Below are 24786 nucleotides of genomic sequence, written 5' to 3'. Positions count from 1 at the left end.
TTTTTTATGTTGTGTAAAGATGCTGTAACTGTATTTCCCAGGGCAATGGGCTCCTTCTCTATCCCTAAAGCTAGAAGACGCCCTAGCTATCCCTGCTCCCCGGATTACCTCTGATAGGATGTCGGGGCTATGTGCCTTACTGACCTCATTAATGCACATTGAACTTTTCCCTCCCCCACCCAGGGAGGTATGGGACCGACGTGAATTGGATAGCACAAACCAGACAGACAGGGGACACAGACTGGGATGAAAGGAAACTGCAATCATGCAAATGCTCTCCTGAAACAACAAAGTGGAAATCAAGGGAACAGGAGGAGGGACCAACCAAATGGGAGAGCATAAGCAAATACACACAATATCAAAACCACGCAGATAACTCTTAGAGATAACACCAACAGAAAGCTACAAATATGGGCTACTCATTCAACAACAAACTGGGTAGTTGTAAGCTATCACCAGCAGGGAACAGAGGCAGCAGTGAGGTTTAAATAAAAGCCCCTGCAGAGTGATAAGATAGGCCAAATAGCAAAGGAAAAACACCTGCTGTAACAAAGGAGTGGACAAAAGGCAAAGGGTAATCAGCACCCAGATTGGGACAGGATCTCCTGAGGCTCAGCGGATAGAGACGCTGGTAGACAAACACAAGACTGCCGGATCAAATCCTGAGGCATAACATGTTGATGAAACCTGTATTTGTCTTTACTATATAATAAATGAAAAACGTTCCATGTTACAGATGAATGTTTTTCTTGGTATGGAATACATGAGTTGCGGGGACTTTTACCAACTTCTACACTGGAAGGGGGCCGCTTGACATCACCAGTGCCAGGTAAGTGTTCAAGGAGTTGTCAGCAGTCACTCTACATGACAATGTGTACACAGTCTCGATTTCCCTGTATTCCACTTTCAGGTGGGCAATCCTGTGATCACGTGTACAATTTGTATACTTGTGTTCAGGTGCCGACTAGTCTCACCCGGCTTCTCTCAATAGGAGAGAACTGAGAGACGTGCAGGAGAATAGTCAGCAAATAATCGCGAGTATGTAATTTGCATACATCCATTCTCGAGACTGCAGTATTGCCAGTGTGCGCGTCTTACAGTGTCGCGATTCGGAAGTCACATAGAGTAACTGCAGACCTTTATTCTGAGACTGGACAACCCCTTTAAAAAGCCTCTAAGCTATGTTGTTTATAAAAGGGCAGTTAGATTTTGTAGGTCACTGTGTTACTTCCACTCCTGACATGTCAGGTCCTGAGATTCTCTCTATTTCTGAAGGTGGAAATACTTTATAACAGTCTCTTCAGGAGCTCAGATTCATTCTGATTGTTGCTTAAAGTAACTGAAATGAAAATGCTTAGAGTAATGATAGAAAATTGTCCTGTGAGCGGAATAATATAGAATAATGCTCCTATTGACTAAAATTAATTCCCAAGTTTACTATCTATGGGTTCTGATACTTATTCGTTTTCTCTTTGTCAGATTCTATGCCGCCGAACTAGTGTGTGGAATCCAGTTCCTCCATTCTAAGGGCGTCATCCACAGGTAATGTAGTCAGTGTGACGCTGAGTCACACCAGTGTATATTCTCTCATCTAAGAAAATCCGGATGATTATTCAAATCACACTTTGATTAAACTATGAACAGATTTTTTCTCCATTCTGTCAGTCCTTGGAAATCGGACTGCACTCTGATGTTTTCCATGGACTCATTGACTTGCATGGTTGAGTGTGATCCGATAATTAGATCCAATGATTGGATCCAACTTGGGCATGCTGCGATCGTTTTTAGGTAAAAATCAGACATGTACGCGGCCCGGAAAATACGGTCATGTCCACAAGGACTTAAAGCTTAGCTGCACTCTTCTCTCCACCCCGGTGACCTGCAGACTGATGCCACCAATTATGACACCTGTAGCTGGTGTCTAGTAGTCCTATCTGGTATCACTGTCAGGAAGCTGCAGCTGAGTAGCTGTCACATGTAATACAGTGATCCCTACAGTGGGTCAGTTTGGGGATATAGTAAAGGAGTTATCTCATATGAGGAAAGTACAGCAGTAAGAGAAAATATGTTTATTTACGTATGCCATCCTTTGACGACAGATATAAGAAGAATACTTACTTTATACTCAAGTTACTTTTATTTTTCTTACAGAGACCTGAAGCCCGAGAACATCCTGATGACTGATTCAGGCCACATTAAGATCACGGATTATGGTCTTGCACTTGAGAACATGCACGGAGACCGGACAGCCACCAGTTTCGCTGGGACCATGGGTTACATGGCTCCTGAGGTGAGAATAGAATTTTTTCATTTTTTTTATATAAAAGTTTTTTTCGGGGTCATTTTCACATTGATGAGCTTTATTTATACTAGCTCATCAATATAAAATCATTGAAGGTCCGATCACAGCTGCTGCTACCTCTGGCAGCAACTAGATGTAATCAGAGCAGAACATCGCACCTCTGTACTGTTTAGTGGTCAGTGTCGAGATCTGCAGATCAGCCCATGTTCATTTAAATAGGGGCTAATCTGTAGTACCAGCAGCCGCCACTAACCAGTGAGTGGAGCTGTGACGTCTGTTTATTGGTTACATCCAACCACCGGCGGAGGAGATAACAGCTAATCAGTGGGTCTGCCGGGTGATTGCCCCCACCAATCTTATATTGATTACCTATTCTGGTTATCAATATAAAAGTGCTGGAAACCCCCTTTAAAGGGATTTTCAATATATCACCAATCCCCAGAACAGGTGAAAAATGTGTGACCTCTAAGTGCTTCACTGCAATGTACCTCACAGTCACCAAATGGGAGGACTAGCATCTCCTATTCCTCCTAGCCCACATGTCTACATGAATAGTGAACTATGACCAACCAGGTGTAATGCTGAGTTATCAGGACTATAGATGCCATAAAGTGGCAATAACATGTGTAATAATACAGGAAGATGTATTTTATGTGCATTTATTACATTAGATAACAAGTATCTGAAGTATCAAGTACACCTGACTAAGCTGCTCTGTGTATATTAGACAAGGCCAGCAGTCACCTCAATACTATCAGCCATAATGTCACAGATAGCTGCTTAACCCCTTCATGACAAATGACGTACATGTCTGTCATATGTCGTGTCCCTGCCTTGGATGTGGGCTCGCAGGCCGAGCCTGCATCTTTTCTGGCAGATTATGGCTGATTTAATCAGCCATCATGGGCATTTAACAGCTGAGGGTGTAACACTGCTCCTCCGCCTGCGGCTGTTAACCTGGTTGTGATGGTGTGATATGGCATGTGGGTATCATTTTGTGTATATTTATATTTTACTGATTTTCATAGTGTTCTCTTGTTGCTCTGTGTCCCTCTAATGTTGACTTCTCTTGTAGGTTGAGTTGATATTTGTAAATCAATGAATAGCTGTTATTTATCATCTGATATCAGCTCCCACAGCTTATTATACTGTTATCTGTGCACAGGGTCAGTGAATAATGCTGTTTGTTAATATGCTAATGACATATTGAACCAGGCCAGCTTGTTGATTTTGTAAAACAATGGAAGACCAACAATGCCACCTCCGCCCTGACCAGTGAATGAGGAGAGGGACTTTTAAATATCACAGCCAGGAGAGACACTGGTCAGATGCTGTGTGGGACAATGCCGTGAGGACAGCATGTCAGAGAGAATGGGAGAAACCTGAATGACTTTGGAAATACTGCTGGAAGGAATATATATGGAGAAACATATGGACTATTTTATCCTCTGTCTGCTGGATTGTTGGACTCTCATCTCCCAGGGCGTTTGTCTCATTACCGGACTGCATTTGTATTTCTGGACTATTTTATCCTCTGTGTGGTGGATTGTGTATGGACCTTTCAGTTTTGCCTACAATAAAGGTCTTGGGATTGTTAAATCTCGCTGTCAATCTCTGATAGTGTCATTTAACATGTGCCGGTAGGGGGGCACATTTTTCCACACGCCCATCGGCGCGTCCGTGATATGATCATGTGGCGCCGAAAGGTTACCATGACAGTCGGAGGTCTGCTGAAGACCTCTGTGCTTGTCACAACAGTACTCCTGTGAAAGCCAGCATTTAGCTGGCATTCATAGGAGATTGTGGTTTTAGCTATACATAGGAGTACATCAGAGATCAGACCGTCACAGCTTCAATTCCCCTAATTAGTCCCTAGGGAACTAATAAATACAGTAAAAAGTTTAAAAAAAATAAAAAAAATATGAGGAAAATAAAGAAAGAGAAAAGTTCAAATCACCCCGCTTTTGCCCCACTAAAAATAAAACAATAGAAAAAAAAAATACAAATGTTTGGTATCGCTGTGTTTGTAAAAGTCTGATCAATCAAAATCTAAAATAAATTAATCTGATCAGTAAACGCCATAATGAGAAAAAAATCAAAACGCCAGAATTACGTTATTTTGGTCCCTGCAACATTGCAATAAAATGAGGTGATCAAAACATTGTATCTACCCCAAAATGGTAAAATAAAAAAAAATAATCCATCACAGAACAATATCCTAAAAATTTAAAGTGTTACGGGTCTCAGAAAATGGCGACACAAGCAAAGGGTGAGCTGAGTGTTGTGTGCGCTGTCCCACTTATATATAATACATTCATTCAAATTTTAAACACTTTATTAATTTCATTTATGGAGGGTAATTATGAAAGATCATTTTTGTCTCTTGATTAAGTAGTAAGACCCAGTGTAATTTACTATATAATCACACAACAATATGAGTGACATATAAGTACGGAGACATACAAGAGGTAGCACTACTAATAATGCTTCTCTATGGCAGATCCAGGACATGAAGGAGTATAACGCCGGAGTAGACTGGTATTCGTTTGGAGCCATCTTAAAGGAAATGCTGACCAGTGAGTGTAACTACCATCCCACACTCTTTGAGGATTCTTCCTCCGGCGCCAAGGATATCATTGAACAGCTCCTCCAGGAAGATCCTGTCCAGCGATTAGGAGTCAGTGGTAACATTCGAGAATACCCCTTCTTCCAGCGAATTGATTGGGTCTCAGTGGAATCCCTTAGAATGGCTCCACCATACATCCCTGTAGTAAGGAAATGTACAGAATTGTCCCATGGATCTGAATAAGATACTCTCCCACAATCTGTGATACATTATGTTTATTGTCACGGTTGGAAAATAATTTGGATGAAATTAATCTTTACATTACTATTATAGACGATCAGGCTGGTTGGACAATTTAATTTAATTAACGATGCATGCCTAGTCTATAATATTGTACTTCTTTCAAACTGCTTTGCTGCCTATATGCAATTGTGTCACCCTGGCCTGGATGCCACAAAATCTAATAAAGCTGTGTCTGAGAGCAAGGGGGAGGTTCTCTGGTCAGGGGAACATTAGCATGCAATCAGGGCCGGCGTCAGCACCCGGGCAAATGCCGGGGCCCTGAGCAGGCAGAGGGGCCCGCTGGGCTATGGGCGGAGGAGAGCGGTGTCAGCGCCCGCCCTTCCCCCCGCTTGCTCAGGGCCCCGGCAGCCGGATACTTACCTCTCCCCGTGCCTCCGCAGATCCGCTGTCTTCCTGCTCTGCGCTCCCTGTGACGTCTCAGGTCAGAGGGCGCGGTGACGTCTTTACACCGCGCCCTCCCCTAAGCCGTCACAGGGAGCGCTGAGTGGGAAGACGCCGACAACGCTGGAGTTCGGACCCGAGCAGCGGGCAGCAGGTAGCAGGTGAGGAGAAGGGAGGTGAGTATTTGATTTTTTTTTTTTAATGTATGGAGGCATGGGGCAGTATAAAGAGAAGGGGGGGGGGCATCCTGCATGGGGCATTATAAAGAGGGGGGGTGACATCCTGCATGGGGCATTATAAGGTGGGGAACAGCCTGCATAGTGCATTATGTGGGGGGAACAGCCTGCATGGAGCATTATAAGGGAGGGGCAGCCTGTATGGGGCATTATGTGGGGGGTAACAGCCTGCATGGAGCATTAAAAGGGGGGGGGCTGTATGGGGCATTATGTGGGGGTAACAGCCTGCATGGAGCATTATAAGGGGGGGGGGACAGCCTGTATGGGGCATTATGTGGGGGGTAACAGCCTGCATGCAGCATTATATGGGGGCCAGTATCCTGTATGGAGCGTTATAAGGGGACCAGTATCCTGTATGGAGCGTTATAAGGGGACCGGTATCCTGTATGGAGCATTATAAGGGGACCAGTATCCTGTATGGAGCGTTATATGGGGGCCAGTATCCTGTATGGAGTTTTATAAGGGGACCAGTATCCTGTATGGAGCGTTATATGGGGGCCAGTATCCTGTATGGAGCTTTATAAGGGGACCAGTATCCTGTATGGAGCGTTATATGGGGGCCAGTATTCCGTATGGAGCCTTATATGGAGGCCAGTATTCCGTATGGAGCCTTATATGGAGGCCAGTATTCCGTATGGAGCATTATATGGGGGCCAGTATTCCGTATGGGGCCTTATATGGGGGCCAGTATTCCGTATGGGGCCTTATATGGGGGCCAGTATTCCGTATGGGGCCTTCTATGGGGGCCAGTATTCCGTATGGAGCCTTATATGGGGGCCAGTATTCCGTATGGAGCCTTATATGGGGGCCAGTATTCCGTATGGAGCCTTATATGGGGGCCAGTATTCCGTATGGAGCCTTATATGGAGGCCAGTATTCTGTGTGGAGCGATTCACCGGTTTCTGAGCTATTGTGGAATTTACAATAGATATCACTCATGTAATGTAAGAAGTGAAATCTTTGCATTGTACTATATATATTTCTCCGCCGTATCTCTGCATCATGAATCGTGGTATGGGTTAAAGGGGCCCACTGAGACTCTTTCGCCCAGGGCCCAGAAAAACCTGGAGCCAGCCCTGCATGCAATGCCTCCTGTCTCAGGCCAGTAGGGGGAGCAGGCTGCCCCTATAAAAGCTGGTACTGGGGGCAGGGTTAGAGAGAACTGGATGACCTGTCTCAGTACTGAGAGGCGTCCCGGAGCAGAGCAGGGACAGAAAGTTGTATTGCACCTAAGAGGAAGTGTGGCAGGAGGAGAGCCACAAGCCAGAGACAAGAGGCGAAGTGAGCCTGTCTTGGCAGATAAAGGACTTAATTTACCAGACTTTGGTGTCTGAGGCTGGGAGGATTCCACATCCTACAGCAGATAACCAGTCCGCAGGGGACTGTATATTCCTTGGCCTAAGAAGCCTGGGGGCTCTGCCACAACAGAAGGGACCAGCACAGCCGTACCAGGCCGGGAGCAGAAAGGAACCCACATCGCAGGCCATACAGGCGAGAGTACACGGAAAGCTCGGAAACGTGGGCTGTTACCCTATCAGGAGGAGATAGCCAGAAGGAGCGCAGAAAGCACGGTAGGCCTACACCCTCACCCTGACCAGGACCAATTTCCCTATTGCTCTCAGACATCCAGGTCCCTTCCTAGCCGGGACTGTTTGTGGGTCAGTTTACCTGTTCTAGTAAAGACCCTGGACTGCAACCTGTTGTCTGTGTGCTCCTTGCTCCTCCAGCACTAACGACACTGGGACTCTCACCACCATCACTCCCACCATCCATTATACTGCCCTGGGGCCGCACTCTTCCCGTGGGGAGTCACACCATCTCAGCTGCATACATCATCAGCCCCAGCGGTCTGCCTTGCAGCGGCGGTTCCTAATGACCGCAAATCCATGGGTGGCGTAGTCGGACATAATCAACAGCACATAACGGACTACCACTGGCCTGACCACCCTGAGCCACGGAACCGGGTTGCCACTACTACTCCCACCGTTTGCCTATTGCCCGGATCCAAGTGCCTCACGGCCCAGGGGGCGAGTCACAATTAACTAATTAACTAGTTCTAAATTCTGTCAGGTGCAAGCCATTTAATCTGGCAAAGCATTGCATAGGCATCTGTAGCTGGAGCTAGAGAAGATGACCCTTGACTAAAAAAAAATTGAAATGAGCTCTTCATAAGGACCAGTTCACAACATTTTGATAATTTTTCAGGCAGACCTGGAAGTGAATCTAAAGAAGATTAGTTTACATTTTTCAATAATAATTCTCCTTTTTATAGTCTCCACTGCTGATTTTGACCAGAAGAAAAATAAAACAAAAAGCTTGAACCAATTTTGTCAAAAACAGAACTGATGGTGCTAGCCAAATTCGGAAAGAGTCTATTAACAGGTCAAAGTGTTCAGAGTTGAAGTGATAAGTACAGATTGTACTTCTATAAAAACTTTTCATTCTAACCTTACTTGTGCTATTGCATATCACCTGCACATAATTCTGCATCCTATGCAGGATGAGACAGAAGTATGATTGGCCATAGAGATGATTAGTCACACTGCAGCTCATGGAAGTGACTGTCCTTGAGCTGCAATGCTCATGATGCTGGTTTTGATATTATAAGATATTATATTTACATTTGAAAATGGTTCTTCAAAATTGAGAATATTTTTTTCAAGAGTCAAGACTCTTGATTAGTCACCAAGTTCACCATGACTTTTTCTGCATCTTTTTCTATAGCTAACTAAGCCTAAACCCAGGTTCCGTGCTTTTAAGCTTGACAAGATCCAAGCGGCAGAGGCTGCGTTATCGATAACACCTGAGGACCAGGCCATGTTCAGAGGGTTTTCATTTGTCAACTAGAAAACCCTCAACAAGACATCAGCTCAATAATATCAGAGCCAGTTGTGTACCTGAGCTTCCAGACGACCATGCAGAGAAGATCAGAAGAGTCGATGTCCAACATCATGAGGGACCTCCACATGGATAACTATAAGTGATAAGGTATAGGTAAATATAGGTTAGAAAGGATAAGTATATTTAAAATTCACTAAAAATAAGGAAAAAAGTATAAGGATAAGTATAGGTAAAAAAGATACGTAATCGGTAAGTATAGCTGAGAAAGGATAAGTATAGGTAGGAAAGTATAAGTATAGTATCTAACACAGAAAGAACCCTTTTATATAAGATAATATAAGGTAGCGCAGGCACAGTTCGGCTGGAGGACGGGAGACCGCGCTAGCCCTGCAATCTATGGGAAGAAAAAATTTCAGGGCTCCGGTAGGAGGAACAAACATGCGCAATACATACGAGAAGACCTCTAGTGGTTTAGTCCTAGTTAACGCAGGCGCAGTCTGATTGAGAGACAGGAGACCTTACTGACCTAAAAGTAAAGGTTTTACTCTGACTTAGGGAAGTGATACTATCTTGATAGGCACGGTGAGCCTTTATATGGAAGGGGATGTGATGAAGGAGTATAGCTCTCTGCAGGATGACTGGATCTTCTCCTGATGAACTAGATATTAACGGGGGAACGCGTCGAGGAGCACTTGGGGCCCCCTAATATTTTTTGCAAGAAAAGTTCTTCCTTTTTTTTACCTGTATATTGTGTTACTATTGTGCAACGGCAGATGTGGAAGAAATATCTGTCCGCCACTCTAAAGCAATGCTGTGGCGTCTATCAGTGTTAAGAACCACAGCAGTACTGCATTTACAATGGGGTATGTTGATATTGTCTTGGCCTATCTTGCGGGTTGTACCCTTGATATGTTGTTTGTGTCGTTTATCCATCAAATGTAGTTTGGGGGACTGGATCTGTATGATCCACCAACATCAGACATGAGTTTGTACTCTCTAGCTATGTTTTCCTGCTGTTTTTAAAAAATAAGTTACTTGGTGCTTAGAAGGTGTTTTTCTTTTGTTTAACCCCATACTAACGTACTGTATATCCAGTGGCCAAAATTATTTTTATCACCTCTGGTGTATGTATTAGGGGGGGGGGGGGGAGTGACCATAAAGGGTTAATATCTATAACACTACCTGCACTAAGTCACTTTTACACCACCGCGAGCACTGAGTCACTTTTTTATGGGCACTTTATTTGTGTTGAATGTGTCATGTTGTGATTATTAAAGATTATCTTATATAAAAGGGTTCTTTCTGTGTTAGATGGTAGATTATTTTCCCTTTATTTTCAATTAAGACCGTGTGATCTGAAGTATAAGTATAGGTAAATAAAAGTAAGAGAGTATAAGTATAGGTACGTAAGGATAAGTGTAAGTACGATAGGATAAGAATAGGAAAAAAGGATAAGTATAGGTAACAAAGAATAACTAGGTAAATATTGGTATGAAAGTATAAAGTACAGGTAAATATAGTTAAGATAGGATAAGTATAGTTTAAAAAGGATAAGTAAGAAAAGATAAGTATAGGTAGAAAAGAATAAGTAAAAGCACGTATAGGTAAGAAAGCATGAGTATAGGTAAAATAGGATAAATATATTTAACATTCAATAACAAAAGAAAAACGATAAGTATAGGTGAGTAAGGATAAGGCTGCGTGCCCACTATGCGGTTTTTAAGCGTTTCAGCACCGGCAATTCCGCCACGGAAACGCTTAAAAAACGCTTGGTAGAAGGTCTGCAGTGGTCCCCAATGATAATTCGCATGTGCTGTGCAGATTATCATTGCTGAAAAATCTGCAGCACACCCATTAATTTTGCGGAAAGGTGGCATAATTGCCGCCATTGGCTAGCATTGAATCGCATAATATCCGCATGACTACATGTACACATGTGGATATTAAGCGACTCAATGCATGGATGGTACCAGGGTCTGGAGAAGAGGAGACTCTCCTCCAGACCCAGGTACCATAGTACCTGTAGTTAAAAAATTCAAATAAAAAAAACATTATACTCACCTTCTGATGGCCCCCGGTCTCCTGTACGGTGCATCCGGTGTATTTGGCGGCTTGTGGTGTTGTAGACACCGGAGAAGGAGACCGGGGGCCATCGGAAGGTGAGTATAATGTTTTTTGTTTTTTTTTTTCACGATTTTATTCTTTTTTACTATTGTTTGCAGCATCGTATCTTGGTCACACTATATAAATCCAAGTGATGCTAAAAATCGCTTGGAAAAGCGCTTTTCAACCCGCATGCAGAAATGCATGTGACGCGCCCCCTGGGCCATATTCTTTAGGGGAATACCCGGAGCCGGATCAGATGGGGGTTGTAGTCTTCCGAGTGGCTGTGACCCGGTCCGTGCCCAGGGTGTCAAACTCAGTTGTATGTGGCAGTCCTACAGATGTTATAAAGTTCTTAATGTCGACTACGCCACCCGTTGTATTGCGGTCACTGTGGCCGCCGCTGCAGCAGGGTCCGCTGTGGCTGATGGTGTTGGTGCAGCTATTGATAGTATAACCCCCAACGGGTGGGGTATAGCCTCAGGGGGTCAGGTGCAGAGGATGGGGGTTATGGTGGTGCAGCATAGATGTTAAATGAAGACAGAGTCGGGTTGTGCAGTTTAGGGTATTTACTCACTGCTGATGTTCCGGTCACTCCAGCTTCAAGTGACCACCCGAGCCGTGCTGCGTCCACCAGGTCCTGGATTCAGCAAACCCCCAAACAAGTCCGGAGCGTGACCCTGAGCTCTCCTTCTGTCCTTTCCTCTGGCCGTCCCCACTAGTGATCCACCCAGGTCCAGCTCCCTCGGGCCTTCTGTTGGGAGACCCTTGGCCTTGGGTTCCCTGACCCTCCACGTGGTCTGCCTTCGGGGTGGATGTGGTGGGTGGCCGTGGCAGACGCTGCCCGCGGCCTCCGGTCTCTGGCTAGGGTGTGCTTTTGCCCCCACCAGCTTGGGATCCGGTACCCTATTGCCGACTCTTCACCCGGGGATTGAATTTGGGTTCTCAGAGTCCTCTCTTTGTCTCCTCTGGGTCTTTCTTCTCTGCTCCTCTCTCTCTCTGCAGGCTCATCTGGACCTCTGCTTCTTACTCTGACAGACTGACCCTGTTCTCTGATGGTGCCCACCTTATATACACCCTCTATGTGTGAGCTCAGGCGACCAGCACCCAATGAGCTCCTATCTTTACCCAGGCTGCTCCCCCTATCTGCCCCTACACTACTTGGGATGTTCCACCCCCCTCCCACTCCAGCCAGGAACAGACTCGGTCGTACCTGCACATTTCTAAGTGGGAGTACCGTCGGTCTGTTCCTCGGAAATGGGATGTGTGTAGTGCATGCAGCCTACCGAGCTCAGTTCCACACTCCATCCTTACCCGGGAGTGGAATATCACACCTCTGGGTTGAGGTGCAATACCCCTGTAGCAGCCGAATCCTCAGGGTGCTACATTCCCCCCTGGTAAATCACAGCACGTCCTCGGGCTGTAAGACATAAACAACACCAAAACATACAAATTTTTTTCATAAACATATCAACAACATAGTAAAAACATGTAAAATATCAGCATCATCATAAAACTCTTCATATAAAACATTCTCGTCGCCTCTGGCTCCTCCTCCGGTCACTGTGCAACGTGTGACCGGGTACAGTGCGACAGTCTTTTCTTGAAAAATGGTTTTCCTATAAAACCGGTAGGGGGCGCTTTTAGGAAGCGCAACTATATACAAGGGGAAGGTGGCCGCTCTCGCTGTTGGTATTGCGGCGCCCGGGGGTACTAGGCCTTGCGACCAGGCTGGTGGTACTTCCTGCTTGGTCACGCTCGGGGTCGAGGCGTGTGACGTCACAGGGGTCGCGGCTCCCGTTTAAGGCCTAGTCTGCGGCGGTGACGTTGCAGCGACGGGCACGGCAGGATAGACTTCGGGCTCTGCGACGGGGAGCTGGGGCAGGTACGCGGTTTCCCGGTTTGGGGTATAGACGTCCCCTTTACCTGTCTCCACTCGTTCGGCTCCCTTCTCGGCGCCGTCTCTGGCCTTCAGTCCTCCCGCGCCATCCTCAGAGGCGGTCTGTCTCCTCGTCTCGGGTGGCGTGCTCCGCTGACAGGTCTCGGTCTGCTGGGCCATCTCACGGCTCCACTCCGCCAACGTCTCTCGCTGCACCCGGGCCATCCTCCTTGCGAGGCCCTCCAGAGCGGTCTGTGCACACTCCCGGTCTCGGGGGAGCTGTGCTAGGACCTCCACTAGGCCTAGTGGGGTCGTTGTTTCTAGCAGGCTCCTGACCAACGGGTCGGTGCTGCTCTGCTCTCCTTCTGTTGTCTCTAGCAGGCTCCTGGCCAGCGGGCCGGTGCTGCTCTGCTTTCCCTCCTCTGTTTCTAGCAGGCTCCTGGCCAACGGGCCGGTGCTGCTCTGCTTCCTCGCCATCTCCGGGTAAGCTCCTCCGATACTCTTCTCCAGGCTTCTTGCCTCCGGGTGCGCTCGCTCCAGACTGCTCCAAGCGACACCCATCTTTGCTCTCTCCTTTCGTCTCCTCCCACCTCGAGGGCGGTCCCGGGGCCACTTGGTGATTGTCAGCTCCAGGGGCTGTTCTTTCACGCTGACAGACACCTCTAGCATCACAGTCTCTGTTGGTGGGGGCGGTTTCCACTTTTGGCGCCATTTTCGGTCCTGGCCCACGATGGGAGGCGGCCTCTCACCACCCTCTGGCACGCCCATAATGGCGTCCGCTCTGGCAAGGCGGGAAATCTTCGGAAATGGTGGGAATCGCTTCCCAGTGGCGGGAAACTCTGCAGATGGCGGGAAAAAGCTGTTAATGGCGGACAATCGGCAGGAATCGATCTGTGATGGAGTCCGATGGCGGGGACCCTCCGGAACCGGCGGGAGACTTCTTTTTGAGGTAAACTTGTTCTTTTCTTCAGGCACGCAGTACCCGGTTGTTGTGGGCACGTAATCCTGCCGACTACGCCAAAGTTGACGCGCCCCCTGGGCCATATTCTTTAGGGGAATACCCGGAGCCGGATCAGATGGGGGTTGTAGTCTTCCGAGTGGCTGTGACCCGGTCCGTGCCCAGGGTGTCAAACTCAGTTGTATGTGGCAGTCCTACAGATGTTATAAAGTTCTTAATGTCGACTACGCCACCCGTTGTATTGCGGTCACTGTGGCCGCCGCTGCAGCAGGGTCCGCTGAGGCTGATGGTGTTGGTGCAGCTATTGATAGTATAACCCCCAACGGGTGGGGTATAGCCTCAGGGGGTCAGGTGCAGAGGATGGGGGTTATGGTGGTGCAGCATAGATGTTAAATGAAGACAGAGTCGGGTTGTGCAGTTTAGGGTATTTACTCACTGCTGATGTTCCGGTCACTCCAGCTTCAAGTGACCACCCGAGCCGTGCTGCGTCCACCAGGTCCTGGATTCAGCAAACCCCCAAACAAGTCCGGAGCGTGACCCTGAGCTCTCCTTCTGTCCTTTCCTCTGGCCGTCCCCACTAGTGATCCACCCAGGTCCAGCTCCCTCGGGCCTTCTGTTGGGAGACCCTTGGCCTTGGGTTCCCTGACCCTCCACGTGGTCTGCCTTCAGGGTGGATGTGGTGGGTGGCCGTGGCAGACGCTGCCCACGGCCTCCGGTCTCTGGCTAGGGTGTGCTTTTGCCCCCACCAGCTTGGGATCCGGTACCCTATTGCCGACTCTTCACCCGGGGATTGAATTTGGGTTCTCAGAGTCCTCTCTTTGTCTCCTCTGGGTCTTTCTTCTCTGCTCCTCTCTCTCTCTGCAGGCTCATCTGGACCTCTGCTTCTTACTCTGACAGACTGACCCTGTTCTCTGATGGTGCCCACCTTATATACACCCTCTATGTGTGAGCTCAGGCGACCAGCACCCAATGAGCTCCTATCTTTACCCAGGCTGCTCCCCCTATCTGCCCCTACACTACTTGGGATGTTCCACCCCCCTCCCACTCCAGCCAGGAACAGACTCGGTCGTACCTGCACATTTCTAAGTGGGAGTACCGTCGGTCTGTTCCTCGGAAATGGGATGTGTGTAGTGCATGCAGCCTACCGAGCTCAGTTCCACACTCCATCCTTACCCGGGAGTGGCATATCACACCTCTGGGTTGAGGTGCAATACCCCTGTAGCAGCCGAATCCTCAGGGTGCTACACATGCAAAAACACTTCACAAACGCGTTTCTCCTGCCAGGTAGAAGCATGTAAAATCCGCATGCATTTTTCCTGCCAGGGAGATGCAGAAATAATCTGGAGCATTTCTGCATCGTGGGCACTTAGCCTAAGTATAGCTAAGAAATGATAAACATAGTTAAGAAAGTATAAGTATAAGTAAAAAAGAGTAAGTATAGGTAGGAAAGATAAGCATAGGTAAAAAAGGATAAGTGTAGGTAAATATAGGTAAGAGGATAAGTATATTAAAAATTCAATAAAAATAAGAAAAAAAGGATAAGTATAGGTAAAGATAAGTATGGGTAAAAAGAAAACATGTAGGTAAGAAATGATAATTATAGTCAAGAATAGATAAGAAAGGATAAGTACAGGTAATTATAGTTTTGTGATATTTCTAGTAAATAAACAAAAAAAATATTTAGAATTGTTCAGGGGTTTCTAAATCAGAAAGGGTGCTTTCACATAGCATTCTGTGTCCCTGTCGGGGCATACGTGCTAAAATTCCCCGCAAAAAGGGGTCTGGATGTATTCCCTGTTTTGCGGAGAATTTTAGGACGTATGCATCGAAGGGGACACAGAACGCTATGTGAAAGCACCCTAAGCGTAGTAGAAATAATCCATTATACATCATTACTACACTTTTTTCAGTTCTCGCTTATTTGCCTCCAAGTAATCTAGATCATTGCTAGCTTTCAATTGAGTCAAGACACTGATGTCCATCCCTCCATGTCACCTCCAATGATGTATGTGAACTATGTAGCACATATACCCGCACACTTTATGACTCATTTATACACATTAATTCAAACAGACATATGTATGTTTCATATTAACATACATACATATATACATACACAGTGATCAGCCTTAATGAGTACACTCCCTCTGAAAAGTTAGATTTTAATCAGTGTCTCATCGAATGCAAGAACGATTTCAAAAATTTTGACAAGGCTGAGTTTCATAGAATGTTTTTTTTATCCATAGCATGAAAAGGAGGTTAATAATATAACTTTCATTACAAAATCTTCAGTTTTACTCAAATTAGTTGATGCAAAAATGAATATACTCCCCCCCCATCAAAAGCTACTACATCTAGAATTATGCATGACCGCCATGATTTTTAAGAATTGCACCAACTCTTCTAGGCATGGAATGAACAAGATGGGTTCATATTCCAAAATCTATATTTTTTCATTCTTCAACAATGACCTCTTTTTGGGCCTGACTTTCTGGTTAGAGAATGATGCTTAACTTGTCTCTTCAGAATTCCACATAGGTCTTTAGTTGGGTACAGAACAGGAGACATACTTGGCCACTAAATCACGTTCACCCGGTTCTCTTCAGAAATGCAACAATGACCTTAGATGTGTGTTTTGAATAATTGTCATGTTGGAAAAGTGCACATCTACCAAGGGCACGGGGTGATGGTAGCATCTTCTCTATCAATATAAAGCACTGCATCTGTAAATTTATGATACATTTTATTGAGGGCATCTCTCTGACACCAGCAACACTCATGTAACCTTACATAAGGGCACTGCCACCACTATGGTTCACTGTAGGTACCATGCATTTAGAATAATAAATTTAGAAAAATGCATGGAGCCTACATTGAAACATGGTGATGCCAGTGTCCTTATGTGGGGCTACATAAGTGCTGCTGGTGGAGTGGAATTACAGTTTGTGGAGGGTATTATAAATTCACAGATGTACTGCCACTACACACTATATATGTACTGTTCTATATTGATAGAGAAGATGCTGCCATCACTCCGTGCCCTTGTAGACATGCTCTTTTCCAACAATGACAATGATCCAAAACAAACATCTATTGGATTTCTGAAAAAGAACAGGGTGAAAGTGATTCAGTGGCCAAGTATGTCTCCTGATCTGAACCAAATCAAACACTTATGGGGAATTCTGAAGAGACAAATTGAGCATCACTGTCCATTCAATAATTTGCTGGGGTAACAGTGTGCGTGTTGCTGACGCCAACAAGCTCAACAAACTTATCAAGAAGGCTAGCGCGACGGTGGGCCTACAGCTTGGGACTTTTGAAGAGGTGGTAGAGGATAGGATTAAGAAGAAGTGCAGAGCTATAATGGGCAACAACACACACCCGCTTTATGAACTGTTTGCGAAACAGAAGAGCACATTCAGCAATCGCCTAATACAACTAAGGTGTAAAAAGGAAAAATACAGGAGATCGTTTGTTCCAACAGCTATGGGGGTGTTTAACAAATGTCTGAAAAGCAATGTCTAAAGCATTCCAAATGTTATGTTATCATATGTGTCATGTTTGAGATCTGTGTTCTGCTGCTGTGATACCGCAATTTCCTCCGGGATAAAAATAAAGTATATCTTATCTTATTCAGCATCCAGGCACTAAAATAGGTAATTTTTGAAGAATTGAAAAAGAAATATGTTGCAATATGTCACTAACTTGTTCATTTCATGCCTAGAGGACTTGGCGTTGTACTTAAAAATCATGGAGGTCATACAAAATACTAGATTTTGTGATGTGGAGTGTACTCATTTTTGCATCAACTAATTTGAATAAAACTAAAGCTTTTGTAATGAAAGTTATATTAACTTTCCTTTCATGTTATGGGTTAATAAAATGTTCTATGAAACTCAGTCTTGTCAAGATTCGAGATTGTTCTTGTATTCAGTGAGATATGGATTAAAATCTCGTTATTCAAAGGGGGTGTACTCATTTATGCTGAGCAATGTGTGTATACATTTGCCCACATATATATATTTATACTAGCTATTGAGCCCGTTCTACACCCAGGTGGCGGGCATTTTTATTGGTATATGGTCTCCCATGCTGGTATGTGCTGCCCCCATCCTAGTATTTGTGCTGCCCCCATCCTGTTATGTGTGCCCTCACCCCTATCCTGGTATGCATTGCACCCCTCACCCCCAATCCTGGTATGCATGGCACCCCTCACCACTAATCCTGGTATGCATGGCACCCCTCATCACTATCCTGGTATGCATGGCACACCTCATCCCTATCCTGGTATGCATGGTACCCCTCATTCCCAATCCTGGCATGCATAGCTCCCTCATCCTGGTATGCATGGTACCCCTCATTCCTCTCATTCCTATCCTGGTATACATGGTACCCCTCATCCCTATCCTGGTATGCATGGCCCCCCCAGATCCCCATCCTGGTATGCATGGTACGCCTCATCCCCCCCAATCCTGGTGTGCATGGTCTCCTCGTCCCCCAATCCTGGTGTGCATGGTCCCCTCATCCCCCAATCCTGGTATGCATGGTCCCCTCACCCCCCAATCCTGGTATGCATGGTCCCCTCACCCCCCAATCCTGGTATGTGTGGCCCCCTCACCCCCCAATCCTGGTATGCATGGTATCCCTCATCCTCCAATCCTGGTATGTGTGGTCCCCTCACACCCCAATCCTGCTATGCATGGTACCCCTCATCCCCCAATCCTGGTATGTGTGGCCCCCTCACACCCCAATCCTGGTATGCATGGTACTCCTCTGCAAGCATACAAAAAAAATAAACACTTATACTCACCTTTCTTCTTCCAGCACTGCTGTGTCCTGTTCTGCCGGAGGCTGGGGGAGTAGTGTGGCGCCAGAGTACGCTCGTGCCCATAGCGCGCTGTCCGGCGCCATTTTGCTCAAGACACACTGCAAATGAGTCTTCAGCAAAATGGCGCCGGATAGCGCTATGCGCATGCGCCGATTCAGACACCTTCACTCCGCCCCCGGTCTCCGGCCAGAAGAGAGGCGCCGCGGCAACGCTCCTCCCGGTCACGTAAATATGTAAGTATGGCACCGGAGATCGCGGTATGCGTTTAGCGGCGTCATACACTCCTCTTACCTGTAATGGCTCCATGCGTTCTTCTGTCTGGAGCCAGACTGCGTGTCAAGCATGCGCAGTCTATAGTGGCTTCAGACAGAGGGATGCTTGGCCGGTTATATTATAGATATGTGCATGTATTTACATGAATATGAAGCATATACATGTCCATTTGTATCAATCAGTGTGTGTGTGTGTGTGTGTGTGTGTGTGTGTTACATACTCCACATGTATGTATTTTGTGGGTGTAATTATATGTATATGTTTGTATGAATTTAAGTATGTATTGGCTTCAGTGTGTATATGTAAGTGAATGTACAGTACAGACCAAAAGTTTGGACACACCTTCTCATTTAAAGATTTTTCTGTATTTTCATGACTATGAAAATTGGACATTCACACTGAAGGCATCAAAACTGTGAATTAACACATGTGGAATTATATACTTAACAAAAAAGTGTGAAACAACTGAAAATATGTCTTATATTCTAGGTTCTTCAAAGTAGCCACCTTTTGCTTTGATGACTGCTTTGCACACTCTTGGCATTCTCTTGATGAGCTTCAAGAGGTAGTCACCGGAAATGGTTTTCACTTCACAGGTGTGCCCTGTCAGGTTTAATAAGTGGGATTTCTTGCCTTATAAATGGGGTTGGGACCATCAATTGTGTTGTGCAGAAGTCTGGTGGATACACAGCTGATAGTCCTACTGAATAGACTGTTAGAATTTGCATTATGGCGAGAAAAAAAGCAGCTAAGTAAAGAAAAACGAGTGGCCATCCTTACTTTAAGAAATGAAGGTCAGTCAGTCCGAAAAATTGGGCAAACTTTGAAAGTGTCCCCAAGTGCAGTTGCAAAAACCATTAAGCGCTACAAAGAAACTGGCTCACATGAGGACCGACCCAGGAAAGGAAGACCAAGAGTCACCTCTGCTTCTGAGGATAAGTTTATCCGAGTCACCAGCCTCAGAAATCGCAGGTTAACAGCAGCTCAGATTAGAGACCAGGTCAATGCCACACAGAGTTCTAGCAGCAGACACATCTCTACAACAACTGTTAAGAGGAGACTTTGTGCAGCCTTCATGGTAAAATAGCTGCGAGGAAACCACTGCTAAGGACAGGCAACAAGCAGAAGAGACTTGCTTGGGCTAAAGAACACAAGGAATGGACATTAGACCAGTGGAAATCTGTGCTTTGGTCTGATGAGTCCAAATTTGAGATCTTTGGTTCCAACCACCGTGTCTTTGTGTGACGCAGAAAAGGTGAACGGATGGACTCTACATGCCTGGTTCCCACCGTGAAGCATGGAGGAGGAGGTGTGGGGGTGCTTTGCTGGTGACACTGTTGGGGATTTATTCAAAATTGAAGGCATACTGAACCAGTATGGCTACCACAGCATCTTGCAGCGGCATGCTATTCCATCCGGTTTGCGTTTAGTTGGACCATCATTTATTTTTCAACAGGACAATGACCCCAAACACACCTCCAGGCTGTGTAAGGGCTACTTGACCAAGAAAGAGAGTGATGGGGTGCTACGCCAGATGACCTGGCCTCCACAGTCACCAGACCTGAACCCAATCGAGATGGTATGGGGTGAACTGGACCGCAGAGTGAAGACAAAAGGGTCAACAAGTGCTAAGCATCTCTGGGAACTCCTTCAAGATTGTTGGAAGACCATTTCCAGTGACTACCTCTTGAAGCTCAATCAAGAGAATGCCAAGAGTGTGCAAAGCAGTCATCAAAGCAAAAAGCTACTTTGAAGAACCTAGAATATAAGACATATTTTCAGTTGTTTCACACTTTTTTGTTAAGTATATAATTCCACGTGTGTTAATTCATAGTTTTGATGCCTTCAGTGTGAATGTACAATTTTCATAGTCATGAAAATACAGAAAAATCTTTAAATGAGAAGGTGTGTCCAAACTTTTGGTCTGTACTGTATGTTTGCGAGTGTCGCCATGTGCATCTGCAAATGTATGCAAGTACGTGTATGTCTCACAGCGTGCATAATGTGCGTGAATATATATGTAACGGTGTGTCACAGTTTATAAATGTATGCATTTATGTGAGTGTAAATATATGTACATTCAGCATGTTTGATCGTAGTAACTTACAGTGTATGGTTGTGAGTGTATGTATAGATGTGTGAAAATGAGTTTATGCTTGTTGTGTATATATGCATGTACATGTCAATGTGTAGTCACAGGTTCTTAGCGACTGTATACGCCGTCTCCCTGCACCTTTCCAAATCCAAATACAGACACATAATTAGAGCATATAGATGGGATAACAAAAACGGTGCCCTTACACGTTAAGATATTTTTACAATTTCTACTGAATCAGATTGATATCATTCTCGGGGTACGGCCCACGGTGCGGCAGAAGACCACATACACACGCGGGGTAGAATGAGCCCATAATAATTAAGCAACCAACCTTTTGTTTGTTGGTCGGGTGATCACCTGCCTGTTTACACTGCACAAGTATCAGAAAATGACGGTTCCTAAGAACGCCCATTCCCGATAATCGACCAGTGTAAGTGCCCCCTTAGTTAGACATAAGCTTTAAATAGTCTAGATATAAAGATAAGATAGAAATATAGGTATAAAATATTCCAAGTAAAGGTGTGACAGGCCCCATCCAGAGCTGACACTGCAGTGAACCAGGGATTATAGCCGATCGCCAGGACTTGGGATCAGGAAGGAATTTTTCCCCACACATGGGGCTGTTTTGCCTTCCTCTGGTTCACGTCCTTTTTATGCAGTAAATCCTATAAATTGCACTGGATTATTAAATAAAACGAAATTTAATAGATAAGAATAAAAATTATTAAACTCTATTCACTGTGTCTGTGTCTTCTTTATATTCTGTTCATTCCGCTGTGACTATAAGGCAGCAGTCACATTAGCGAATCACATCAGATGCAAGAACATTGGATGCGATACGCTCTGCTGTGATCGGGAGCCAAGTGTCCATGCTCTGTCCTCTCACGAGAGGACTGCAGGACAGCTGTGGGGTAGATGGAGACGACGTCGGTGGGAATCGCACTGCACTCGGGTGATATCCAAGTGCAGTACAATATTTTACTCGCACCCATAGACTTATATGGGCGAGTGCGATCCGAATCGGCATGAGAAAATAAGCGCAGATGTGAGCTGCACTATAGGGTAACATTGGGCTGAGTGCAATCCGATTTTTTATTGGATTGTACTCGCCCGATTGCATCGCAAGTGGGAGTGAGCACTTATTTTAATTTTGGACCGTACACTGATGACACAAGGATCGTACACTGATGACACCGGAATCATTTTACATGTACGTATTTAAACATGGATGTGTGAGTCAAGCCTAAAAGTACCGATTCACTTTAGATAGTAGTTAAAGGGAACCTGTCAGGTCCCCCGTGCCCTCGAAGCCAGCAGTATTCACCCAAGTGTGATAAAACCCCCTCCCTAACCAGCCCTGTGTAACATAATTAAATAAATGCTGTAAAAAAGCATTTATAACCTCCTCTTTCCCTATACTAATGAGGGCTTCGACTAGTCGATGGGGTGTTAGTTCCCCAGTCTAGTCAGCCTTTGTTCCATGTTATCTCACCCCGTGGGCGTGATAACATAATTTGCACAAGCAGAGTCATCGCCGCTCATGCAAATCTGCACAGGTGTGCCACTCACGCCCACAGGGGTGAGATAACATGGAAGGAGGGCTGACTAGTCTGGGGAAGTAACACTCCATCCACTAGTCAAAGCCCTCATTAGCATAGGGAAAGAGGAGGTTATAAATGCTTTTTTACAGCATTTATTTAACCATATTATGTTACACAGGACTGGTTAGGAAGCGGTTTTATAATTTGCATACCAGGTATGCAAATGGCACGCATGAGGTCACATGACCGCTTTCTTGCATTAGGGGAGTATAATAGCATGCTCACCACAAGCTGTCACTATGCAGCAGATACATACAGTGAATGCAGACTCTTGTTCCAAGTCTGGACAACCCCTTTTATTGTATTGGCTGTATGTTTGGGCTTGTTGTCATGCTGCAAATAAATGTGGAGCCAATCAGATGTCTCCGGACGGAAATGATGTACGACAGATCACATGGTGACTCCGTCTGCATCATTATAGTCAATGACCTCGTCAGCGCGTATCACTGAATGCTGTTTTGTGGGGGGTTCATATCTAAGCCCCACAGCCACTGAACACATTTATACAGAACAGGCTGTCAGTCACCCAATGCACGAGCAAAATGTTCATCCATTGAGTTTGCTTAAACAGGTTGTCCACTACTTTAACAATGATAACTTATCCTTAGGATAGGTCATCAATGTCTGATCAGTGGGAGTGCAAAACCCAGCAGCACCGATCAGCTGTTCTTGATGTCGGCGGCAACTGGAACTGCTCAGTTATGGAGCTGCACAGCTTCATCTATTGTAAAGTGGTCGTGGCCGATTACTGCACGTCTGCCCCCTGCGCTGTACAGCTCCGTAACTAAGCAGTTCTGGCCGCCGATATTGAGTACAGCTGATCGCACTGATCAGACGCTGATGACCTATCCTAACGATAGGTCATCAATGTTAAAGTAGTGGACAACCTCTTTAAATATCATTGTTCTTGGCAGCAAATTGTCCGGTATAAACATGCTGCCGAGAACAATCCTATTATACACTATGCGCACAGAAGGAGCATATTAAAGGAGTTGTTTAGGTTTGTCATGTCATACAAGTGAGCTGAGTGAGGCCGCGCATGTCTAGTCGGAATGTGGCCAGAAGTTGCTTATCTCATACTTGCAGTCACATGACTGACAGCTCTCACCACCGGTATTGGAGAATCCTGACAGCGCGCAGTGCACATACTGTGGAGATTCAGAAATCTGCAGTCACAGGCTATTAGATGACTGACGATCGGCTTCATATAACCGGTCGGCGGTCGTTTAAATACAGCGATTATTTAGTGAAAATGCCTCCTTAGATCCAAGTACCTTATTGGTTGACATCTTCTTTGATTGGAAATGTTCTCATCCTATTCTTCATCTGATCCAGACGCCATGGTGACATTGGACATCCACAACTCGTCTGTGCAGACTTCCCTCTTCTCTGGTCTTCTGCAGCACATCCCGACACATTGCCCTTAAAAATAACAGTGTCATTATAATTATGCCGAAATAAAAAATATCTGTACATGCTGTGCACTAAATAAGCCTTATGCTGTGCACCTCAATAAATATTTGCCCCACTGTGCTCCCTGCCCAAAAAGTGACCCTCACACGGTCATCCTTATGATACTTGGCCTTCACACTGTCCCCCATATATACTATAACCACCATCCCTCCCGCATTAACTATGGCCGCCACATTGGCTTTTCATATGAACATCCGATAAACCATCTTCCCTTAACAATTATGGCCTATACACTGTCCAAACTACACAATGCACCTGCGATATGAACTATGGCCTCCACACCATCCATATCTTCAGTGCCCCTCCCCATGCTGCCCCCTCTCCATACAGAGCCACCTTTTCACACCATACAGCCTCCATAATGTGCCCTCACGCTGTCCCTCGTATACTGCTCCCTTCCATACGGTGTCCTTACTTTTGCATACTGCCTCCTATACTGTGCCCTCCTATACTGTACTTTGTATACCGAGTGAACACCCCTATTCCCCCTCCCACAGTTCACAGTAAAAGTTTCTTACATCTTCAGCTCCACTATGGAGCACTTACCTTCTCCCTCGTCTTCACCTTCTTTGTGGTGCCCTATCTCACCCCCTGCACCCCCTCCATCTCACACCCCCTCCATCTCACCCCCCTGCACCCCCTCCATCTCACCCCCCTGCACCCCCTCCATCTCACACCCCCTCCATCTCACACCCCCTCAATCTCACACCCCTGCACCCCTCTGTCACAGTTTAGACCCCTCTATTACCCAGAGCCTGTACCCCCACACATTCCTCTGTCAATCTGCACCCCCATAGCCCACAGAGCCTGCATCCCTCTATCACATACACGCTGCACTCCCCATGTACCATTGTTCCTTCATTACCTCTCAGTTTCCCATTTTCATCCAGTTTCTTCTGCAGCTTCCCTCAACAAAACTCTGTGGCTCCTCCCCCTCAACTCAC

The 24786-nt window shown here is 45.8% G+C and overlaps 1 protein-coding gene and 1 long non-coding RNA gene across 3 annotated transcripts; one reads left to right on the top strand and one right to left on the bottom strand.

Annotated features, from left to right (window-relative positions):
• The first annotated feature begins 237 nt into the window (after positions 1–237).
• LOC141251899 (protein kinase C delta type-like) lies at positions 238–5766 on the top strand. 2 transcript variants are annotated; one of them, XR_012313434.1, is made up of 4 exons: positions 238–829; positions 1480–1542; positions 2152–2290; positions 4803–5766. XR_012313434.1 is itself a non-coding variant. In XM_073670428.1 (3 exons), the coding sequence occupies exons 1-3, from the start codon at positions 1637–1639 to the stop codon at positions 5109–5111; spliced, it is 600 nt and encodes a 199-aa protein (XP_073526529.1). In that variant the 5' UTR covers positions 1627–1636; the 3' UTR covers positions 5112–5766. The 2 variants fall into 2 exon arrangements, 1 of the variants encoding a protein (XP_073526529.1); XM_073670428.1 differs by lacking the exons at positions 238–829; positions 1480–1542 and adding an exon at positions 1627–1788.
• LOC141251920 (uncharacterized) lies at positions 4802–24786 on the bottom strand. Its single transcript, XR_012313435.1, has 4 exons — positions 24708–24786; positions 23644–23791; positions 8686–8762; positions 4802–5067 (listed from the first exon to the last, which is right to left on the bottom strand). It is a non-coding gene; the product is annotated as an uncharacterized lncRNA (long non-coding RNA).

Source organism: Phyllobates terribilis, unplaced genomic scaffold (assembly GCF_046119375.1).
Source record: "Phyllobates terribilis strain yellow unplaced genomic scaffold, ASM4611937v1 Scaffold_2__4_contigs__length_985480577, whole genome shotgun sequence".
Taxonomy (NCBI): Eukaryota; Metazoa; Chordata; class Amphibia; order Anura; family Dendrobatidae; genus Phyllobates; species Phyllobates terribilis.
Note: the sequence above shows the minus strand (reverse complement) of the source record. Positions and strands in the feature narration are given on the sequence as shown.